This window comes from Salvelinus namaycush, chromosome 9 (genome assembly GCF_016432855.1).
Source record: "Salvelinus namaycush isolate Seneca chromosome 9, SaNama_1.0, whole genome shotgun sequence".
Classification (NCBI taxonomy): Eukaryota; Metazoa; Chordata; class Actinopteri; order Salmoniformes; family Salmonidae; genus Salvelinus; species Salvelinus namaycush.
The window spans coordinates 54832713-54850575 of NC_052315.1; the positions used below are offsets into that span (position 1 = coordinate 54832713).

A 17863-nucleotide genomic window follows, 5' to 3' on the forward strand; every position below is an offset into this window, starting at 1 on the left:
TCACCTTCCAACAGGAAAACGACACTAAGCACACAGCAAAGACAATGCAGGTGTGGCTTCGGGACAAGTCTCTGAATGTCCTTGAGTGGCTCAGCCAGAGCCCGGACTTGAACCCAACCGAGAAGAACGGGAGAAACTTCCCATAAACAGATGTGCCAAGCTTGTAGCGTCATACCCAAGAAGACTCGATGCTGAAATGGCTACCAAAGGTGCTTCAACAAAGTGCTGAGTAAAGGGTCTGAATACTTATGTCAATGTGATATTTCCTTGTTTTATTTTGAAAGAATTAGCAAATATTTCTAAACACCTGTTTTTGCTTTGTCATTATAGGGCATTGTGTGTAGATTGATGATACATTTTGTTTTCTAATACATTTTAGAATAAGGCTGTAAGATAACAACATGTGGTAAATGTCAAGGGGTCTGAATACTTTACAAAGGCACTGTAAAACTGCAGATTGTGAGTCTTCTTCCTATATCAACAAGACAGTCCACAAAAAATACAAAATAAAACTCACAAATACAGTATAAATCCTTGTTTTTATAGTTTCTTAAAAAAATATAATACTGCTCATGGTTTGTGATGGATTCAGTTTATTAACAATTCTTGATACTGAATAAAAAATCCCAATAGTTTTCCTTTTCAACATGGCTTCTAACTCCAGGAACACCCTTACATGTAACATACAACAAATACATACATGACTTTAGAATGTTTCTATTGAGTCAAATAGAAACTTTCAAAACACAATATAAGTTCAATTATAAAAAGTCTCAATTTGGCAGTACAAAGAGGACTTCACAGGGATTTTCATAAAAACTCTCCTCTTCGTGTCGAAAACGGCCAACTTAATAAAATAATTATACATCTGTTTTTGAATGTGTAGTTATATAAGTAATGCTGAAATGAGAAATGTAGCAACCGCTTAAAGGGCTGACAGTCATGGTGGTGGAATTCTTGGGCTGAAGACCAGAGACCTAAGGGAACCAACAGTTTCACCAACAGTCTCATTCTGACTACAATAGCTACATAAAGTCAGGACCCAATTTCTCTGCCTATTCCACAGGAAATAGTGCCGATAATAGCAGTGATGCTACTACATCAGCCAGCCAGACTCTGTAATTAATAAGAGACAATATCTGCATGCCAAATGATGCCCTTTTTCCTATAAAGTATACCACTTTTGATCAGGGCTCATAGGGGATACATAGGGCTTTGGTCAAAAGTAGAGTGCACTATATAGGGAATCGGTTGCAATTTGGGGCGCACACAATAAGAGTGGAAACAAAGAATAGCATTCTGAAAATAAAACAAAAACAGAGCAGGCGGGCTGAGGTGATCGCTTTCTTTCCAATATAAAATGCTGACCAAGCTCAGAGTGACTCAAACCATCACTCATTTGTCCCATACTAAAGTCATATGACCAATTGTTTTTAAAAAACCCATGAAAAAATGACAAAGAAATTAGGAAAATAAAATAATAAAAGAAAATAAAACACAAGCATAATATATCATACACACATATACACTGAGTGTACAAAACATTAGGAACACCTGCTCTAAATCCACTTGAATCAGTGTAGATGAAGGGGAGGAGGAGACAGGTTAAAGAATAATTTTTAAGCCTTGAGACAATTGAGACATGGATTGTTTATGTGTGCCATTCAGAGGGTGAATGGGCAAGACAAAAGATTTGCCTTTGAACGGGGTATGATAGTAGGTGTCAGGGGCACCGATTTAAGTGTGTCAAAAACTGCAACGCTGCTGGGTTTTTCATGCTCAACAGTTTCCTGTGTGTATCCAGAATGGTCCACCACCCAAAGGACATGCAGCCAACTTGACACAACTGTGGAAAGCATTGGAGTCAACATGGGCCAGCATCCTTGTGGAATGCTTTCGACACCTTGCAGAGTCCATGCCCCGACGAATTGAGACTTGTTCTGAGGGCAAAAAAAAGGTGTGCAACTCAATATTAGGAAGGTGTTCCTAAGGTTTTGCACACTCTGTGTATAATATACTTCATGAAATCTATGAATTCATCTTGGTAGCTACTCGTTTTCCCGGAGACCAGTCAGACCAGACACACCCGTAAGAAAGAGGGAGGGCAGATGAAGGCAGGAGATAGATACTAAGGCCTCCGTGGAGAGACAGATGAAAGAGTGGAGTAAAAAGTAAAACCCACCCCAGCACCACAAATAGCAGCTGTGGGATACCCCTCCTGCAGTACCCCCTCCACAGTGTTCCATAGTGTTGCATCTCAAGCTCCTCCCCAAAGCCCATCTTCAGAAAGTAGGAGTGCTGATCTACTATCAGTTGCCTTTTAGATAATAATGAATAGACAAAGAACGGAAAGGGGATACCTGATCCTAGATCAGCACAGGTCCAGGTCCTCTCTCTGTCTCACTGATCAACAGCTCACAAAAAGTCACTAAAGTGCTCTCACAAACAAAGCTAGCTTGCTAACTAATTACGTAACAACCCCGATTAAGCGCTTCAGGAAGAGACAGAAAATAACAGATGAGAACTGAGGAACATCCTGGGTTCACATGGGTGTTTGTTCACACTCACTCCATCAGATACGTTATATCCCACCGTTGAATTCATTAATACCTAAAGATGAGTGTCTTCTAAAACCAAGTCATTTGATGAAAGATAAGGCAAAATGTGTGTGTCCAAAAAGATACAGGCCCATACGTTGTGCTTGATTGAGAGGGCGTGTGTGTGTGTGTGTGTGTCCGGACACTGTGTCTGTGTTTCACTGTCAGAGTGTGTGGCTGCGTGTCTGTGTTTCACTGTCAGAGTGTGTGTCTGCATGTCTGTGCTTCTATGCTGTGTGTGGTGTATAGCTTTTCCTGTCTTCAGGTCTTCATAGTCAGTACTTGGGTACTTTGGTGTAGTCCTCCTGGACAACACTTTTACACAGGAACATAGACAGGATCATTCCCAGAAGCTGGAGGACGAAACAACTGGGTTAGTTATGCTAAAAGCACGCACGCACTCACACGCACACGTGTGCCCAAAAGCACCAATGCATGCACACACCGATAGACAGACACATGCACGCACACACACACGGCAAGCACACACACAAGCATGAAAACCAAAACTAGCATACGCAAAGACAACCACACCAGGCGCAGAAACCGGGTGGGGCACAGTAGACCTCCTATTATTAATCTTTAAGGTGCAGGATGCATACACATTTATACCTCACATGATGAGGGACTGTGTGTGGGCATGTATGTAATGTGTGTGTGAGGGCCTGTGTGTGTGTGCGGTACCTCAATGACTGCCACTCCAACACAGATTCCAAGAATAACTCCACAGTTCTCCAGAAACCAGCCCTCCACACTATGCATGCAGCCCTGTAGAGAGAGGGGGGAGGGAGAGAGAGAGAGACAGACATATTTATAATTTTAGAAAACCTTTAATGGCACAATCCAGGTAATGTACATACCGTACACAGTGGCGACCCGTCATTCAGGGCAGCTTTGAGCCCCACATTTTTTGCCCAAAAAATAAATGCAGTTGCAGTCTGCTGTGAAGCATTCATCCATGTATACGGGTAAGAGTCTAGCTACAGATTCAGATATTAAACATAAAGTTGAAGTCGTTTACATATACCTAGGTAGTCATTAGAACTCGTTTTTCAACCAACCACAAATTTCTTGCTAACAAACATATAGTTCTTGCTAACAAACTATAGCAAGTCGGTTAGGACATCTACTTTGTGCATGACACAAGTAATTTTTACAACAATTGTTTACAGACAGATTATTTCACTTATAATTCACTGTACCACAATTCCAGTGGGTCAGAAGATAACATACACTAAGTTGACTGTGCCTTTAAACAGCTTGGACAATTCCAGAAACATATATCCTGGCTTTAGAAGCTTCTGATAGGCTTATTGTCATAATTTGAGTCAATTGGAGGTGTACCTGTGGATGTATTTCAAGGCCTACCTTTCAACTCAGTGCCTCTTTGCTTGACATCATGGGAAAATCAAAAGAAATCAAGTCTGGTTCATCCTTGGGAGCAATTTCCAAATGCCTGAAGGTACCACGTTCATCTGTACAAACAATAGTACGCAAGTATAAACACCATGGGACCACGAAGCCGTCATATCACTCAGGACGGAGACTCGTTCTGTCCCCTAGAGATGAACGTACTTTGGTGCGAAAAGTGCAAATCAATCCCAGAACAACAGCAAAAGGACCTTGTGAAGATGCTGGAGGAAACAGGTACAAAAGTATCTATATCCACATTAAAACGAGTCCTATATCGACGTAACCTGAAAGGCCGCTCAGCAAGGAAGAAGCCACTGCTCTAAAACCACCAAAAAAAGCCAGACTACGGTTTGCAACTGCACATGGGGACAAAGATTGTACTTTTTGGAGAATTGTCCTCTGGTCTGATGAAATTGAAATAGAACTGTTTGGCAATAATGACCATCGTTATGTTTGGAGGAAAAAGGGGGAGGCTTATTAGCCAAAGAACACCATCCCAACCGTAAAGCACGGGGGTGGCAGCATCATGTTGTGGGGGTGCTTTGCTGCAGGAGGGACTGGTGGACTTCACAAAATAGATGGCATCATGAGGGAGGAAAATTATGTGGATATATTGAAGCAACATCTCAAGACATCAGTCAGGAAGTTAAAGCTTGGTTGCAAATGGGTCATCCACATAGACAATGACCCCAAGCAGACTTCCAAAGTTGTTGCAAAATGGCTTAAGGACAACAAAGTCAAGGTATTGGAGTGGCCATCACAAAGCCCTGACCTCCATCCTATAGAAAATTTGTGGGCAGAACTGAAAAAGTGTGTACAAGGAGGCCTACAAACCTGACTCAGTTACACCAGCTCTGTCAGGAGGAATGGGCCAAAATTCACCCAACTTATTGTGGGAAGCTTGTGGAAGGCTACCCAAAATGTTTGACCCAAGTTAAACAATTTAAAGGCAATGCTACCAAATACGAATTGAGTGTATGTAAACTTCTGACCCACTGGGAATGTGATTAAAGAAATAAAAGCTGAAATAAATAATTTTCTCTTCTATTATTCTGACATTTCACATTCTTAAAATAAAGCGGTGATCCTAACTGACCTAAGACAGGGACATTTTTACTAGGATTAAATGTCAGAAATGGTGAAAAACTGAGTTTAAATGTTTTTGGCTAAGGTGTATGTAAACTTCCGACTTCAACTGTACATAGTCTACCGATCAAAAGTTTGGGGTCAGAATTCTCCTGAAGAGAGAGAGAGATTGAGAGAAATAGAGAGGGGGAGAGAAATAGATACAGGGAGAGAGAGGGAGAGAGAGGTGTGCAGAAAGAGGTATGAATAAAGGGATGATCAAAACGGGTCAGGACACAGAGTGCTCTCCAAACACCACTGTTGTCTTTGGACGAGGCTCAGTGCAGCATGCATACCGGTGTGTTTGTGTGTGTGTGTGTGTGTGTGTGTGTGTGTTGTCTTTGGCGGGGCCTGTAGAGCGGTAGAATAACAACCAGAGGCTGGCTGGAAAGAGAGAACATAAAAAGGATCCCTCTATAATAACAGTCCAACAGCCTTACGGGAAAAACATAGGAAACATTCATTGGCCCTCTGCTGTGTGTGTGTCTCTGCTGTGTGAATAGAGACTCAACACAAACAACAGGGATTGCTGCTGTCAACATACAGTAGCAGGGTGATTAAGTACTACTGTAGTCCTGCCTTACTGAATTACCATCTGGGACATGACTAGGTTGCTGTCGGATGGTCAGGTGGAGTCTGATTAGATTCATATAGGAATACAACTTTGTAATAAGATGAGACAGACCTTTGCTAAAAATACATTTTCTGTTCAAATTAAATATAAACAGATAAGTTTAGCTACGGTTTTGCCCTAATGAACAAGAGCCAGGGTGTGGCTCAAATACAGGCAGGTCAGCAGACAGGTGTTCAAAGAGCCCAGCCTCCTTGACATCTGTCCCTCTCCCTCCCTCCATACTACTTCGTATACAGGAAGGTCAGCAGACAGGTGTTCACAGAGCCCAGCCTCCTTGACATCTGTCCCTCTCCCTCCCGCCATACTACTTCGTATACAGGCAGGTCAACAGACAGGTGTTCACAGAGCCCAGTCTCCTTGACATCTGTCCCTCTCCCTCCATCCATACTATTTCGAATACAGGCAGGTCAGCAGACGGGTGTTCACAGAGTCCAGTCTCCTTGACATCTGTCCCTCTCCCTCCCTCCATACTATTTCGTATACAGGAAGGTCAGCAGACAGGTGTTCACAGAGCCCAGTCTCCTTGACATCTGTCCCTCTCCCTCCCTCCATACTTTTTCGTATACAGGAAGGTCAGCAGACAGGTGTTCACAGAGCCCAGTCTCCTTGACATCTGTCCCTCTCCCTCCCTCCATACTATTTCGAATACAGGCAGGTCAGCAGACGGGTGTTCACAGAGCCCAGTCTCCTTGACATCTGTCCCTCTCCCTCCCTCCATACTATTTCGTATACAGGAAGGTCAGCAGACAGGTGTTCACAGAGCCCAGCCTCCTTGACATCTGTCCCTCTCCCTCCATCCATACTACTTCGTATACAGGAAGGTCAGCAGACAGGTGTTCACAGAGCCCAGCCTCCTTGACATCTGTCCCTCTCCCTCCCTCCATACTACTTCGTATACAGGAAGGTCAGCAGACAGGTGTTCACAGAGCCCAGTCTCCTTGACATCTGTCCCTCTCCCTCCCTCCATACTATTTCGTATACAGGAAGGTCAGCAGACAGGTGTTCACAGAGCCCAGCCTCCTTGACATCTGTCCCTCTCCCTCCCTCCATACTACTTCGTATACAGGCAGGTCAACAGACAGGTGTTCACAGAGCCCAGTCTCCTTGACATCTGTCCCTCTCCCTCCCTCCATACTACTTCGTATACAGGCAGGTCAGCAGACAGGTGTTCACAGAGCCCAGCCTCCTTGACATCTGTCCCTCTCCCTCCCTCCATACTACTTCGTATACAGGCAGGTCAGCAGACAGGTGTTCACAGAGCCCAGCCTCCTTGACATCTGTCCCTCTCCCTCCCTCCATACTACTTCGTATACAGGAAGGTCAACAGACAGGTGTTCACAGAGCCCAGCCTCCTTGACATCTGTCCCTCTCCCTCCCTCCATACTACTTCGTATACAGGCAGGTCAGCAGACAGGTGTTCACAGAGCCCAGCCTCCTTGACATCTGTCCCTCTCCCTCCCTCCATACTACTTCGTATACAGGCAGGTCAGCAGACAGGTGTTCACAGAGCCCAGCCTCCTTGACATCTGTCCCTCTCCCTCCCTCCATACTACTTCGTATACAGGCAGGTCAACAGACAGGTGTTCACAGAGCCCAGCCTCCTTGACATCTGTCCCTCTCCCTCCCTCCATACTATTTCGTATACAGGAAGGTCAGCAGACAGGTGTTCACAGAGCCCAGTCTCCTTGACATCTGTCCCTCTCCCTCCCTCCATACTACTTCGTATACAGGAAGGTCAGCAGACAGGTGTTCACAGAGCCCAGTCTCCTTGACATCTGTCCCTCTCCCTCCCTCCATACTTTTTCGTATACAGGAAGGTCAGCAGACAGGTGTTCACAGAGCCCCGTCTCCTTGACATCTGTCCCCCTCCCTCCCTCCATACCGTTTCGTAGACTGGCAGATCGGTAGAGCATGGTCTAATGTCAGTCCCCCCTCTCCCATCCTCTCTCTTTAGCTCTGATCCCTTCCCCCTCTCCAACATACCATTTTTGTAGACAGGCAGGTCAGTAGACAGGTGTTCACACAGCCTACTCCTTGACATCTGTCGCCCCCTCTCTCTATCTCCCCCCTTCAACATACCGTTTCGTAGACCGGCAGGTCGTTGGACAAGTGTTCACAGAGCCCTGTCTCCCTGACGTCTGTCCCGGGCAGGGTTTCGTTCCGACAGGAGCAGGGGTACATGGAGACAGAACTGTTCCTGATCCATACATTCTCCAACCAGTTGCCTGGGCCAGTCCAACCACAGCACTTCATCTGGAAGGCGGGAGGGGGGGTGGAGGCAGGACAGGGAGGTGGGAAGAGGATGGGGGAGAGAGAGGGGGGATTGGCAGAAAGAAAGAGAAATAGGGAGAGAAAGCATGATTCATATGTACCAGTTAAATTCTTTGCTGAAACAGACAGTGTTCAAACAGCAGAAGAAACCCAACACTCCTTGCCTGATGCTCGCATGAACATTATGGGGTGATAGGCTTGGCAGGAGAGCCAGATATGCAAGAATGAACAGGGGAGGGGGATGTTAAAGTGGAAACCTTTGGAATAAGTAGCGCCGTGAGAGTGCTTGCGCTTTTGAAAGCACAGTATCACATTCAGTTGACAACTGAACTATACTGAACAAAAGTATAAACGCAAATGAAACAATTTCAGAGATGTTGCTGACTTACAGTTCATATAAGGAAATCAGTCAATTTAAATAAATAAATTAGGCACTAATCTGTGGATTTCACATGACTGGGCAGGGGTGCAGCCATTGGTGGGCCTGGGAGACAGGCCCATACAATCCTAATGAGTTTTTCATCACAAAAGGGGTGTATTTCAGGCAGAAATACTCCTCCGCACACCCTCTGACGATCCCACAGGTGAAGAAGCTGGATGTGGACGTCCTTGGGTTGGCGTGGTTACACGTGGTCTGCGAGTGTGATGCAAATTCTCTAAAACGACGTTGAATGCGGCTTATGGTAGAGAAATTAACATTCAATTCTCTGGCAAGTGCTCTGGTGGACATTCCTGCAGTCAGCATGCCAATTGCTTGTTCCCTCAAAACTTGAGACATCCGTGGCAATGTGTTGTTTGACAAAACTGCACATTTTAGAGTGGCCTTTTATTGTCCCAAGCACAAGGTGCACATGTTTAACCTCACTAGGGTAGGGGGTACTATTTTCACCTCCGGATGAAAAGCGTGCCCAAAGTAAACTGCCTGCTACTCAGGCCCAGAAGCTAGGATATGCATATAATTAGTAGATTTGGATAGAAAACACTCAGTTTCTAAAACTGTTAAAATAATGTCTGTGAGTATAACAGAACTAAAATGGCAGGTGAAAACCTGAGGAAAATCCATCCAGGAAGTGCCATTATTTTGAAATGGCTGTTTTTCCAATGAAAGCCTATCCACCATTTAAAGGGATAGGATCCAGATTCCGTTCCCTATGGCTTCCACTAGTTGTGAACAGTCTTTAGACATTGTTTCAGGCTTTTATTCTGAAAAATGAGGGAGAATGACAACTTTGAGTCAGTGGATAGTGGGATGTCCCCAGAGCTGGTTCCTGTGCACGACCGAGAGCGTGCCTTTCTTGTTTTTCTTTTATATTGACTTTTATATTGAAATATTATCAATTATTTAGGCTAAAAACAACCTGAGGATATAAACATCGTTTGACATGTTTCTACAAACTTTACGGATACTATTTGGAATTTGTGTCTGCCTCTTGTGACCGCATTTGAGCCATTGGATTACTGAACAAAACGCTCCAACAAAATGGAGGTTTTTGGATATAAAGAGGGACTTTATCGAACAAAACTAACATTTATTGTGTAACTGGGAGTCTTGTGAGTGCAACCATACGAAGATCATCAAAGGTAAGTGATTAATTTTATTGCTATTTCTCACTTTCGTGACTAATCTACTTGGCTGGTAACTGTATGTAATGTTTTGTATGCTGAGCGCTGTCCTCAGATAATCGCATGGTGTGCTTTCACCGAAAAGCCTTTTTGAAATCTGACACTTGTGATTTCATGAAAGTTAAATATTTATAGTATTTAATTTGAATTTGGCGCTCTGCAATTTCACCGGATGTTGGCCAGGTGGGACGCTACCGTCCCACACCCCCTAGAGAGGTTAATGATCATGCTGTTTAATCAGCTTCAGGTGGATGGATTATATTGACAAAGGAGAAATGCTCACTAACAGGGATGTAAACAAATTTGTGCACAACATTTGAGAGAAATAAGCTTTTTCTGCGCATGGAACATTTCTGGGATCTGTTATTCAGCTCATGAAACATGGGACCAGCACTTTACATGTTGTGTTTCTGTTGTGTTCAGTGTAAACATCAACATTGATAAAGTGGTAACTAAGGCAGGTCCTGTTACTCACTGTCCTCTGTACAATGTCCCAGGTGTGTTCTGTGGTCCTGTTCTGACCAGTGTAGTTGACCAACATCCCCTTGATGATGTTGGACATCTCATGCTTCAGCTGCATAGGGAGACAAAGGAAATAATACATGCATGAGCTAATTTAACTTTCAAAGTTAGGACAAGAAACGGTACTAATATTATCTAGGCATGATGCACTAATATTATGAGACCTGAATATAGCACAGAGCATGGGTAATAATGCACACATGAACAGCACAATGTCATGTTTCAATTGCCTTTCTATTTACAAATAATGACAACAAGCTATACACTAAGTGTACAAAACATTAGGAACACCTGCTCTTTTCATGGAATAGACTGACCAGGTGAATCCAGGTGAAAGCTATGATCCCTTATTGATGTCACTTGTTTACTCCACTTCAATCAGTGTAGATGACAGGGAAGGGACAGGTTAAAGAAGTATTTTTGAGCCTTGAGACATTTGGCTTTGTAAGTCGCTCTGGATAAGAGCGTCTGCTAAATGACTTAAATGTAAAATGTAAATGAGACATGGATTGTGTTTGTGTGCCATTGAGAGTGAATTGGCAAGACAAAAGATTGAAGTGCCTTTGAACGAGGAATGGTATTCGGTGCAAGGCTGGGTTTTTCACGCTCAACAGTTTCCCGCGTGTATCCAGAATGGTCCACTACCCAAAGGACATCCAGCCAACTTGACACGACTGTGGGAAGCATTGGAGTCAACATGGGCCAGCATACCTGTGGAATGATTTCGACACCTTGTAGAGTCCATGCCCCGACTAATTTAGGCTGTTCTGAGGGCAAAAGGGGATGCAACTCAATATTAGGAAGGTGTTCCTAATGTTTTGTACACTCAGTGTATATTACAGGGCCACATGGTAAGGAGGCAGGGGAGTTGTGCCTAGCCTACATGCCTAATAGGGGAGAGGTGAGGGAGCCCAACCCAGTTCTGGGAAAGTGTACCACCCTGCCCTGGCCTGTGGTAAACCCTAAACACAGAGAGCAAGCATTCACACACACACATGCACACACACACACGAACAGCCATAGCAACCCCCACCTATCGTGAGTCATGAGATTCAAGTGGATCATGGGAACGGCTGAGCTAACAGAACTCAAACCGGTCAGATCGGCTCAAACAAAACACTCCCGTTTGTTCACACACACACACATCCAATTTCACCCATTAGCCTACTCTTCTTTCTTCTATAAAACAAGAATCACAGGTCCAAACAAGTTTTCTACCTCGATTTTGAGTTAAACAATTAAATAAAAGCTTCCCTCTTGAGCTTGAGCAATTTGACTCTGGTAAAAACTCAAATAGCTCATACTCAAGTTTGTATCTATGCTGTTTTAATGTTAAGAGTTACAGTAGATTTACAGTTGACCAACCCTTGTGGTGCTGCTAGTGCCCCTCTCCTACCTATAGGGGGTGACGTGCCATCATACACCGTGATGACACGTCTCCATCCCCGTGCTGTCATTTCACCAGCCGCTCAGAGTTGGCAAACGTCACGACAGAGCTGGAAACACATTTCACAAGCAAATGCCTTCCACATCATCCCCCCTCCACAACCTTTACCACCCCTCACCCCCACATCAAACCTCAGCCTGCCCCCCCCCCCCCCCCCCAGTAGAAGTGGAACTACCTGTATGAACTGCTCACAATGAAAACATACAACACCACAGTACAGCAATACACGCTTCCTCTGCAGATTTCACACATCTCTCCCTCAACCCCACCTGCTCTCAGTCTCCCAGTCTTTCACTTTCCACTGGTATCACTCATGGGTTGCGGTCCGATTCTCTACTCTTCACCCAGTAGTGTCTACTCGTTCAATCCCCCCTAAAAACACTGCATTGGAGCAAGCATGGCTGGAGGAAGTTTCCACCATATTTCTTAAATCCTTTTAAATCCATAAGTGGAAGTACACGAGTGTACACTTCCGGAGAAGGGTCGATAATCGTAACTCAACCGTTGACTCATCACAGAACAATGCTTCACTCCTGGCACACCCTGTTCCTATCACACCAACACTAACTGTCCATTCCATCACAGTCAGGGGTCAGAGGGGGGATTCTGAGAAGGCCTTCCCAGGAGTCAGGGAAGGTACAGCTGTGCAGGGGGGAGTGGAAATGTAAGATATGTCCCAGCTGCGAGGCCAAGAGAGGGAAGGAGAGCGGGACTCGGGAGATGGGGTGGGAGAGGGGCAGGGATTGGGAAAGGGGGGCAAGGAAGGCAAAGAGGTATAAGGGTGGGGTGGGAGAGGGATGAAGAGAGAGGCGGTAGAAGAGTGAAGCAGAGGGAGATGAAGATGGAGAGAGTGTGGGGTAGAAAGAACAGGGAAGGACACAGGGAGGAAGGTATAACTCACCCTGTCTCTCTGAATGTAGATGAGCACCCCAGCGGTTACCTGGGCAATGAGGATGAGCAGGAGGCAGGTGAAGTACTGGGGAGAGACAGACAGAGAGCATCATGGGAAAGTGAGTTTGACAGGTTCATTATAACAGTTCAAAACAACAATGGTCTAGTTTGCATGACACAGGCCAAACCAAGTTATACAGAGAATGTTAATCAATGTGCTTCAAGCATGGCCTATTAATTAGGGCCGATTTCAAGTTTTCATAACAATCGGTAATTGGCCTTTTTGAACGCCGATTATGGCCGATTACATTACAGTCCATTAGGAGACTGCGTGGCAGGTTTACAACTTGTTACGTGAGTGCAGCTAGGAGCCAAGGTAATTTGGTAGCTAGTATTAAACGTATCTTCTAAAAAACAGTCAATCTTAACATAATCACTAGTTAACTACACATGGTTGATGATATTACTAGTTTAACTAGCTTGTCCTGCATTGCAAATAACCAATGTTGTGCCTGTTAATTTATCATCGAATCACAGCCTACTTCGCCAAACGGGTGATGATTTAACAAAGCGCATTCGTGAAAAAAGCACAGTCGTTGCACCAATGTACCGAACCATAAACATCAATGAATTTCTTAAAATCAATACAAAAGTATATATTTTTAAACCTGCATAAATTCATGTTTGCAGGCAATATTAAGTAGGGAAATTATGTCACTTCTCTTGCGTTCAGTGCAAGCAGAGTCAGGGTATATGCAGCAGTGTGGGCTGCCTGGCTCGTTGCGAACTGTGTGAAGAACATTTCTTACGAACAAATACCGTAATTAATTTGCCACAATTTTACATAATTATGACAACATTGAAGGTTGTGCAATGTAACAGCAATATTTAGATTTGGATGCCACCCGCCGTTCGATAAAATACGGAACGGTTCCGTATTTCACTGAAAGAATAAACGGTTTGATTTTTAAATGACAGTTTCCGGATTTGACCATATTAATGGCTCGTATTTCTGTGTGTTTATTACATTATAATTAAGTCTATGATTTGATATTTGATAGAGCAGTCTGACTGAGCCGTGGTAGGCAGCAGCAGGCTCGTAAACATTCATTCATACAGCACTTTCCTGCGTTTGCCAGCAGCTCTTCGCAATGCTTGAAGCACAGCGCTGTTTATGACTTCAAGCCTATCAAGTCCTGAGATTAGGCTGGAAATACTAAAGTGCCTATAAGAACATCCAATAGTCAAAGGTATATGAAATACAAATGGTATAGAGAGAAATAGTCCTATAATTCCTTTATTAACTACAACCTAAAACTTCTTACCTGTGAATATTGAAGACTCATGTTAAAAGGAACCACCAGCTTTGTTCTCATGTTCTGAGCAAGGAACTTAAACGTTAGCTTTTTTACATGGCACATATTGCACTTTTACTTTCTTCTCCAACAATGTGTTTTTGCATTATTTTAACCAAATTGAACATGTTTCATTATTTATTTAAGACTAAATAGATTTTTTATTTATGTATTAAATTAAATTAAAATAAAAGTGTTCATTCAGAATTGTTGTAATTGTCATTATTACAAATATATATATATATATCAATCGGCCGATTAATCGGTATCGGCTTTTTTTGGTCCTCCAATATTCGGTATCGGCGTTGAAAAATCATAATCGGTCGACATCTAGTCTATACACACTTCCATAAAAATAAGAATTGAAGACCCAAGAGTCAATGCGTAATTCGAAATGTGAAACTTTAGGTTTAGCATTAGCGTGTTAGTAGTGGTGTTGTGTGTACAGTGGCAAGAAAAAGTATGTGAACCCTTTGGAATTATCTGGATTTCTGCATAAATTGATCATAAAAGTTGATCTTTGCAGGAGAATGTAAGGCTATCTGTCTGCCAATTGAAGCTCAACAGAATTTGGGTGATGTAACAGTCCTGACCTCAACCCGATTGAGATGCTGTGGCATGACCTCAAGAGAACGGTTCACACCAGACATCCCAAGAATATTGCAGTTTTGAGACAGTTTTGTAAAGAGGAATGTTCCAAAATTCCACCTGACTGTTGTGCATGTCTGATCCGGAACTACAGAAAACGTTTGGTTGAGGTTATAGCTGCCAAAGTAGGGTCAACCAGTTATTAAATCCAATGGTTCACATACTTTCCCCACCCTACACTGTGAATGTTTATACGGTGTGTTCAATAAAGACATGAAAAAGTATAATTGTTTGTGTGTTATTAGTTTAAGCAGACTGTGTTTGTCTATTGTTGTGACTTAGATGAAGTTCAAATTTGATGACCAATTTATGCAGAAATCCAGTTAATTCCAAAGGGTTTACATCATATTTCCACTTCATATTACTCGGTGTGTGTGTTTACTCACCAGGCCCAGCAGGCAGCGTATCTCATAGATGGCTCCTATACAGCCCAGGAAGCCCATGGCCATGGAGAGAGACCCCACACTGATGAAAATGTAGGACACTACCTTCAGGGTGGTAGAGGATTCCTCTGTAGGGAAGACATAGTGGAAAAGGTAAACCCTCAGCCCACAACAGACCATACACTAAACCAGAATCCATATTACCCACTTGCTAAAATCAGGCCTACTCCTGGACTAAAAGGTACGCTCAACTAAAAAGGTATGCACATGTGGCAGGTGAAGTACCATCTAACCTGTGCATTCAGAAGTACCATAGTCAAGCAAAGCAATGCGGTCTGCCACAGACCAGGGCTCAAATGAGGCATTCTAAACATTCTAGCAATGGCCCACCAGAGCAAAGGTGGAGATACAGCGCATTCACAAAGTATTGAGAACCCTTGTTGTTTTCCACATTTTGTTACATTACAGCCTTATTTTAAAATGAATTAAATATTTTTTCCCCTCATCAGTTTACACACAATACCCCATAATGACAAAGCAAAAACAGTTAAAAAAAAATAATGTTTTGCTAAATTATGTAAAATAAAAAAAACGGAAATGTCACATTCACATAAGTATTCAGAACCTTCACTCTGTACTTTGTTGAAGCACTTTTGGCAGCGATTACAGCCTCGAGTCTTCTTGGGTATGCCTCTTCAGGCTTGGCACACCTGTATTTGGGGAGTTTCTCCTATTCTTCTCCGCCGATCCTCTCAAGGTCTGTTAGCGTCGCTGCACAGCTATTTTCAGGTCCCTCCAGAGATGTTAGATCGGGTTCAAGTCCGAGCTCTGGCTGGGCCAGTGTGCTTTGGGTCGTTGTCCTGTTGGAAGGTGAACCTTTGCCCCAGTCTGAGGTCCTGAGCGTTCTGGAGTAGGGTTTCACCAAGGATCTCTCTGTACTTTGCTTTGTTAATTTTTCCCTTGATCCTAACTAGTCTCCCAGTCCTTGCCGCTGAAAAACATCCAGGCAGCACGATGCTGCCACCACCATGCTTCAACGTAGAAATGCTATTGGCCAGGTGATGAGCGGTGCCTGGTTTCCTCCAGACGTGATGCTTGGCATTTAGACCAAAGGGTTCAATCTGGTTTCATCAGACCAGAGAATCTATTTTGCCTATTGGCAAACTCCAAGTGGGTTGTCATGTGCCTTTTACTGAGGAGTGAGTGGCTTCCGTCTGGCCACTCTACCATAAAGGTCTGATTGGTGGAGTGCTGCAGAGATGATTGTCCTTCTGGAAGGTTCTCCCATCTCCACAGAGGATCTCTGGAGCTCTGTCGGGTTCTTGGTCACTTCCCTGACCAAGGCCCTTCTCCCTAGATTGCTCAGTTTGGCGAGGCGGCCAGCTCTAAGAAGAGTGTCTTGGTGGTTCCAAACGTATTCCATTTAAGAATGATGGAGGTCACTGTGTTCTTGGGGACCTTAAATATTGCAGAAATCTTTTGTTACCCTTCCCCAGATCTGTGCCTCGACATAATCCTGTCTCGGAGCTGGCGAGTGCCTTTCCAAATCATGTCCAATCAATTGAATTTACCACAGGTGGACTCCAATCAAGTTGTATAGACATCTTAAGGATGATCAATGGAAACAGGGTGCACCTGAGCTCAATTTCGAGACTCATAGCAAAGGGTTTGAATACCTATGTAAATATTCTAAAAACCTGTTTTTGCTTTGAATTTTTTTATCAATTTTAGAATAAGGCTGAATACTTCCCGAATGTGCTGTAGTTCACTTCTCTTTAGATATTTTTCATGGCTGACTGGCTGTGAGAGATCGAAGACCTCTTGTCTTTTATCTCTTTCTCTCTCTTGGAGGAGGTCCAGAGAAGCTCCAGAAGCCCAATCTCTGTTTGAAATTAAGCCTGGCTCATAGCTCTGGACCTGGGACACGGCTCCAAATCCCTGGGGACACGGCCAGAAGAACCAGAGAGTCCTATATACTGCATAATAACCTTTACTCAACCCTGTTCCATGAATAATACAAATCACAATATAGTCACATCAAACCAGCCAAAATGCTCTAAAGATAAAACACAATAAGTCACTTCAAAGTATTGGCTCAGAGTGCAGAATATATTAATTCCAGCACCTGCCTTTGTTAAATCTATATTGTGGCAATACCAGCCACCTTATATGAATGGTAAACTACTATTTGTGTAGCCTATTGTTATTTTATTATTTATTTTAAAAGAAAGTTGTCTTTAAAAAGTATGGTCATTTCTTATCAAGATTGGGGGAAATATCCCTGGACTGTCCATATTTGAAATGTGTATTAAATTAAGTCAATCATGATGCGTTAGGCCTATATAATGATGTTTTTTTATCAAGTGAAAATGTAGTGTAAGTTATTTCAAATAGCACACATATTCTTTTTTCCATTGAAGGTTAAACAGCCCACTATTTCTATATTGTTATACTCTAATAAGTCTTACTGTTTCCGCGGGAGTCCAGAACGTAGACGCAGCTGTCTAGTATCATAATCATATCATAATCACATGGCAAGGTAACATAAGAGATCAACTGATCTGTAAGAATGTTTTGTTGCAAACAACTTTGTTTTCACACGCAGGTGCATGTTATCTCCCGTTAGTATCGTTTTAAGAAATACAGTGTTAACCTGTAGGGGCACGTTAAGTTCTGCCTCTTAGCTGCAATTGACTCTACATGTCCATAAAGGATAAACAATGCCTGTATAATCATATATCTAGTCTACAGTATAGCTATAGTGAAAGTAAACCAAGTCAGCATAGTACAGTACACCACTGTGTGTATGTACTGTGTACAGACAGACATATATAGGCTATCCCACTTCAGACAGGCAAAAACACATACATCTATACTTTATACACACACTCATAACCTACATGCATGCATATGTCAGTGGCAGTGGTTATGGGATAATGAAAAGGCCTGGATTT

General features: G+C 43.3%; 1 protein-coding gene across 1 annotated transcript in view; it reads right to left on the bottom strand.

Moving 5' to 3' along the window:
• Positions 1-1905: 1905 nt before the first annotated feature.
• The window catches only part of LOC120053555 (CD82 antigen-like), a 63652-nt gene continuing 47694 nt past the window's right edge, over positions 1906-17863 (bottom strand). The window contains exons 4-9 of the mRNA XM_039000688.1: positions 14913-15037; positions 12534-12608; positions 10139-10237; positions 7849-8022; positions 3282-3365; positions 1906-2950 (exon numbers count right to left, since the gene is read on the bottom strand). Of these exons, the coding sequence (XP_038856616.1) occupies positions 2873-2950; positions 3282-3365; positions 7849-8022; positions 10139-10237; positions 12534-12608; positions 14913-15037 (635 nt within the window). The 3' untranslated portion in view covers positions 1906-2872. The remainder of the gene's footprint in view (positions 2951-3281; positions 3366-7848; positions 8023-10138; positions 10238-12533; positions 12609-14912; positions 15038-17863) is intronic.